Consider the following 6682-nt stretch of genomic DNA (forward strand, 5'->3'; position numbering starts at 1 on the left):
AGCTTGACCTTTAAACATACGAACAACTGCATGCGAACGTTCACAAGTGATTTATGTAGTCTAAAATGTTATTTGAAATATCAAAACAATATACCAATTTCTGCAATTTAAAAACAAATAGGGAACAATTTGGATGCCTCTGTGAATTAGCAATTGCACTGATTTCAACCAACAAATTCAACCAATCAAGCATGAGGTGAATAAACAGTCATAATCAAATAAATATATATACTGTTTTAACCGAAATATTTGTACAATGGGAGTATAGTCTCCCTTCAGCCTCCCGTTTTCTTTTACATTTTACATACATTTACATTACATTTTTTTACATACATTTTTCTATTTTGTAAATGACATTGAAGGAGGCGTTTAAAGAGACCGCTGAACAAAGCGGGTACAGACCGCTGAACAAAGCGGGTACAGACCGCTGAACAAAGCGGGTACAGACCGCTGAAGAAAGCGGGTACAGACCGCTGAACAAAGCGGGTACAGACCGCTGAACAAAGCGGGTAGAGACCGCTGAAGAAAGCGGGTACAGACCGCTGAACAAAGCGGGTAGAGACCGCTGAACAAAGCGGGTACAGACCGCTGAACAAAGCGGGTAGAGACCGCTGAACAAAGCGGCTAGAGACCGCTGAACAAAGCGGGTAGAGACCGCTGAACAAAGCGGGTAGAGACCGTTGAACAAAGCGGGTAGAGACCGCTGAACAAAGCGGGTAGAGACCGCTGAACAAAGTGGGTAGAGACCGCTGAACAAAGCGGGTAGAGACCGCTGAACAAAGCGGGTAGAGACCGCTGAACAAAGCGGGTAGAGACCGCTGAACAAGGCGGGTAGAGACCGCTGAACAAGGCGGGTAGAGACCGCTGAACAAGGCGGGTAGAGACCGCTGAACAAGGCGGGTAGAGACCGCTGAACAAGGCGGGTAGAGACCGCTGAACAAGGCGGGTAGAGACCGCTGAACAAGGCGGGTAGAGACCGCTGAACAAGGCGGGTAGAGACCGCTGAACAAGGCGGGTAGAGACCGCTGAACAAAACGGGTACAGACCGCTGAACAAAGCGGGTAGAGACCGCTGAACAAAGCGGCTAGAGACCGCTGAACAAAGCGGGTAGAGACCGCTGAACAAAGCGGGTAGAGACCGCTGAACAAAGCGGATAGAGACCGCTGAACAAAGCGGGTAGAGACCGCTGAACAAAGCGGGTAGAGACCGCTGAACAAAGCGGGTAGAGACCGCTGAACAAAGCGGGTAGAGACCGCTGAACAAAGCGGGTAGAGACCGCTGAACAAAGCGGGTAGAGACCGCTGAAGAAAGCGGGTACAGACCGCTGAACAAAGCGGGTAGAGACCGCTGAACAAGGCGGGTAGAGACCGCTGAACAAAGCGGGTAGAGACCGCTGAACAAAGCGGGTAGAGACCGCTGAACAAAGCGGGTAGAGACCGCTGAACAAAGCGGGTAGAGACCGCTGAACAAGGCGGGTAGAGACCGCTGAACAAAGCGGGTAGAGACCGCTGAACAAAGCGGGTAGAGACCGCTGAACAAAGCGAGTAGAGACCGCTGAACAAGGCGGGTAGAGACCGCTGAACAAGGCGGGTAGAGACCGCTGAACAAAGCGGGTAGAGACCGCTGAACAAAGCGGGTAGAGACCGCTGAACAAAGCGGGTAGAGACCGCTGAACAAAGCGGGTAGAGACCGCTGAACAAAGCGGGTAGAGACCGCTGAAGAAAGCGGGTAGAGACCGCTGAAGAAAGCGGGTACAGACCGCTGAACAAAGCGGGTAGAGACCGCTGAACAAGGCGGGTAGAGACCGCTGAACAAAGCGGGTAGAGACCGCTGAACAAAGCGGGTAGAGACCGCTGAACAAAGCGGGTAGAGACCGCTGAACAAAGCGGGTAGAGACCGCTGAACAAGGCGGGTAGAGACCGCTGAACAAAGCGGGTAGAGACCGCTGAACAAAGCGGGTAGAGACCGCTGAACAAAGCGAGTAGAGACCGCTGAACAAGGCGGGTAGAGACCGCTGAACAAAGCGGGTAGAGACCGCTGAACAAAGCGGGTAGAGACCGCTGAACAAAGCGGGTAGAGACCGCTGAACAAAGCGGGTAGAGACCGCTGAACAAAGCGGGTAGAGACCGCTGAACAAAGCGGGTAAAGACCGCTGAACAAAGCGGGTAGAGACCGCTGAACAAAGCGGGTAGAGACCGCTGAACAAAGCGGCTAGAGACCGCTGAACAAAGCGGGTAGAGACCGCTGAACAAAGCGGGTAGAGACCGCTGAACAAAGCGGGTAGAGACCGCTGAACAAAGCGGGTAGAGACCGCTGAACAAAGCGGCTAGAGACCGCTGAACAAAGCGGGTAGAGACCGCTGAACAAAGCGGCTAGAGACCGCTGAACAAGGCGGGTAGAGACCACAGAGATTGCAACATGACACTGGCACGTCCGGACAGCCGTGACGAGTTCCATTGCAACACAACTAAGGAAATACACGAGAAGTCATCAGCCACGGTACACCCCAGGCTGTGGAGGGTACACCAGCCACGGTACACCCCAGGCTGTGGAGGGTACACCAGCCACGGTACACTCCAGGCTGTGGAGGGTACACCAGCCACGGTACACTCCAGGCTGTGGAGGGTACACCAGCCACGGTACACCCCAGGCTGTGGAGGGTACACCAGCCACGGTACACTCCAGGCTGTGGAGGGTACACCAGCCACGGTACACTCCAGGCTGTGGAGGGTACACCAGCCACGGTACACTCCAGGCTGTGGAGGGTACACCAGCCACGGTACACCCCAGGCTGTGGAGGGTACACCAGCCACGGTACACTCCAGGCTGTGGAGGGTACACCAGCCACGGTACACTCCAGGCTGTGGAGGGTACACCAGCCACGGTACACCCCAGGCTGTGGAGGGTACACCAGCCACGGTACACTCCAGGCTGTGGAGGGTACACCAGCCACGGTACACTCCAGGCTGTGGAGGGTACACCAGCCACGGTACACTCCAGGCTCTGGCGGGTACACCAGCCACTGTGGTACACTCCAGGCTCTGGCGGGTACACCAGCCACTGTGGTACACTCCAGGCTCTGGCGGGTACACCAGCCACTGTGGTACACTCCAGGCTCTGGAGGGTACACCAGCCACTGTGGTACACTCCAGGCTCTGGCGGGTACACCAGCCACTGTGGTACACTCCAGGCTCTGGCGGGTACACCAGCCACTGTGGTACACTCCAGGCTCTGGCGGGTACACCAGCCACTGTGGTACACTCCAGGCTCTGGCGGGTACACCAGCCACTGTGGTACACTCCAGGCTCTGGCGGGTACACCAGCCACTGTGGTACACTCCAGGCTCTGGCGGGTACACCAGCCACTGTGGTACACTCCAGGCTCTGGCGGGTACACCAGCCACTGTGGTACACTTCAGGCTCTGGCGGGTACACCAGCCACGGTACACTCCAGGCTCTGGCGGGTACACCAGCCACGGTACACTCCAGGCTGTGGAGGGTACACCAGCCACGGTACACTCCAGGCTCTGGAGGGTACACCAGCCACGGTACACCCCACGCTGTGGAGGGTACACCAGCCACGGTACACTCCAGGCTCTGGAGGGTACACCAGCCACGGTACACTCCAGGCTCTGGAGGGTACACCAGCCACGGTACACCCCACGCTGTGGAGGGTACACCAGCCACGGTACACTCCAGGCTCTGGAGGGTACACCAGCCACGGTACACTCCAGGCTCTGGAGGGTACACCAGCCACGGTACACCCCACGCTGTGGAGGGTACACCAGCCACGGTACACTCCAGGCTCTGGAGGGTACACCAGCCACGGTACACTCCAGGCTCTGGAGGGTACACCAGCCACGGTACACTCCAGGCTCTGGAGGGGTACACCAGCCACGGTACACTCCAGGCTCTGGAGGGTACACCAGCCACGGTACACTCCAGGCTCTGGAGGGGTACACCAGCCACTGTACACTCCAGGCTCTGGAGGGTACACCAGCCACTGTGGTACACTCCACACTCTGGAGGGGTACACCAGCCACTGTGGTACACCAGCCACTGTGGTATACCAAAGAACCCACTGTGGTACCGCGATTTTCCACTCCGTAAAAAATACGACTGTTTAACCAAACCAGAAACGTACAACCCCAAGCAACCCACCAAACCTATCGAGGCCGGCGGGCAGAAAGCGTCAATATCTCGGTGCTTGAACGTGTACCAATACATCGCATTTGCAACGGATGGCTCGATTCCTTAAAATTGCAAGGAATGATATAAGGTCGATTTCCTACTGAACCTGTACACAGTTTTCGACCTTCGGTGCTGTCATTGACTTACGTGTCATTCTCAGCCACAAAAAACTTCAAATAATTTGAAAAAAATGTAAGAAATTATATCAAGAAATAAAAGTGTGTGTGTTATATCTGTATTTCACAATGTAACGTTCACAAAGCTAGCTATATCGCTCATACCTCTAGGCTCAGGAACACCAATCACCTGGCAGAAATTCCTATGATGTCATCAGCAGCCAATCACAGCTGGCCATAAACATGACAAGCAATGTTGCCACATGTATTTGATGTTATTACAAGAGTAAAGAAAACTTAGCTTTGAAGGTTTAGCTGCAACTTACGCTTGAGTAAACTTGTCGAGAGTATACAGCTCTTAGGTTACAGCAACTTGAAGTTTACAGTACAAGTTAGTTTACAGACCTCCCTTACCCTCTCAGAGTTCTTAAGGTTAGCACCATCGCCCTGGAAGATGGAAATCACTCTTAGTCTATCTCTTATCTTTAGTGTTTCATGCCGGAGAGATGCCAGACTACCTTACCTTGAGGTGCTTCCGGGGCTTAGCGTCCCCGCGGCCCGGTCGTCGACCAGGCCGCCAACGACTAATCATAAAGCATTACACAAATGTAATAGAATCTTATTGTGCAGATTGTTATCAAAGTCTGACAATTTTCAGTCTTTAGTCTGGTAGTGTTACGGGTTAACAATCTTACTCAACTGGCCACAATGGACAGTATTAACACACACGAGACAGGGACGGCTATTTCGGGACAGGAAGAGTGTGTGTGTATGTCCCCCCCTCACACTCCCTATCTCCCTAGGGGCCCCACTCTCCCATTGATGGGCCCATTACACACCCACGTGCACGGGGTGGGGGCCCTCAGATGCTAACTAACCACCAGTGTATACCTGGAGTATACCTGAAGAGGGTTTTGAGAGTTCGTCTACTCCCCAAGCCCGGCCCGAGGCCAGGCTTGACTTGTGATAACTTGGTCCAACAGACTGATGCTTTTAGCGGCCCGCAGGCCCACATACCCACCACAGCCTGGTTGGTCCGGCACTTCTTGATGAAAACCGTCTAGTTTTACTTGAAGATTTCCACTTTTATTCTGGCAATATTTCTAATGCTTGCTGGGAGGGTGTTGAACAGCTGTGGACCTCTGATGTTCAGTGTTCTCTGATTGTGCCTATGGCACCTCTACTCTTCACTGGTTCTATTCTGCATTTCCTTCCGTACCTTTCGCTCCAGTATGTTGTTATTCTACTGCGTAAATTTGGGACCTGGGACCAGATTCACGAAAGCACTTACGCAAGCACTTACGAACGTGTACATCTTTCCTCAATCTTTGACGACTTTGGTTACATTTATTAAACAGTTTACAAGCATGAAAACTTCCCAATCAACTGTTGTTATTGTTATAAACAGCCTCCTGGTGCTTCAGAGCTCATTAACTCTTTAATAATTGTAAACAAAGCCGCCAAAGATTGAGAAAAGATGTACACGTTCGTAAGTGTTTGCGTAAGTGCTTTTGTGAATCTGGCCCCAAGCCTTCTAGTACCTCTTCCGTCTCCTTTCCAGAGAGTATATTTGGAGAGCTTTGAGACGATCCCAATAATTTAGGTGCTTTATCTCGTCTATGCGTGCCGTATATGTTCTCTGTATTCCCTCTATTTCAGCAATCTCTCCTGCTCTGAAGGGGGAAGTGGGTATCGAGAAGAACTCAAGGTCAGCCCTCAAATACCAATCACCAGTGGGCCCTCAAGCACCAATCACCAGTGGGCCCCTCAAATACCAATCACCAGTGGGGCCTCAAATACCAACCACCAGTGGGCCCATCAAATACCAATCACCAGTGGGCTCTTCAAATACCAATCACCAGTGGGCCCTTCAAATACCAGTCACCAGTGGGCCCTCTAATACCAATCACCAGTGGGCCCTCAAATACCAATCACCAGTGGACCCTCAAATACCAATCACCAGTGGGCCCTCAAATACCAATCACCAGTGGGCCCTCAAATACCAATCACCAGTGGGCCCTCAAATACCAATCACCAGTGAACCCTCAAATACCAATCACCAGTGGGCCCTCAAATACCAATCACCAGTGGGCCCTCAAATACCAATCACCAGTGGGCCCTCAAATACCAATCACCAGTGGGCCCTCAAATACCAATCACCAGTGGGCCTTCAACCAATCCCTCAGTCTGCCTCTTAACTAACTGCTCCTAGAGAGAAGCTGTACTAATGATCTAAAAGATGGCTACTCGACTTAAACCCAAGTAAATGCAAGGTAACGAGACCGGAGTGAGGAGAGATCAAGACCAGAAAACAATGAAAAAAAATACAATTATAGATATACCGACTCCCAAAAAATCCCAAGAGGCCTATCCGGT

General features: G+C 52.4%; 1 protein-coding gene across 1 annotated transcript; it reads right to left on the reverse strand.

Annotated features, from left to right (window-relative positions):
* Positions 1–624: 624 nt before the first annotated feature.
* On the reverse strand, positions 625–4344 carry LOC138353734 (uncharacterized). The gene is made up of 2 exons (XM_069307124.1): positions 4338–4344; positions 625–2129 (listed from the first exon to the last, which is right to left on the reverse strand). Exons 1-2 carry the CDS (start codon positions 4342–4344, stop codon positions 625–627), a joined length of 1512 nt encoding a protein of 503 aa, XP_069163225.1.
* Between the last annotated feature and the right edge of the window lie 2338 nt (positions 4345–6682).

Source organism: Procambarus clarkii, chromosome 59, assembly GCF_040958095.1.
Source record: "Procambarus clarkii isolate CNS0578487 chromosome 59, FALCON_Pclarkii_2.0, whole genome shotgun sequence".
Lineage (NCBI taxonomy): Eukaryota > Metazoa > Arthropoda > Malacostraca > Decapoda > Cambaridae > Procambarus > Procambarus clarkii.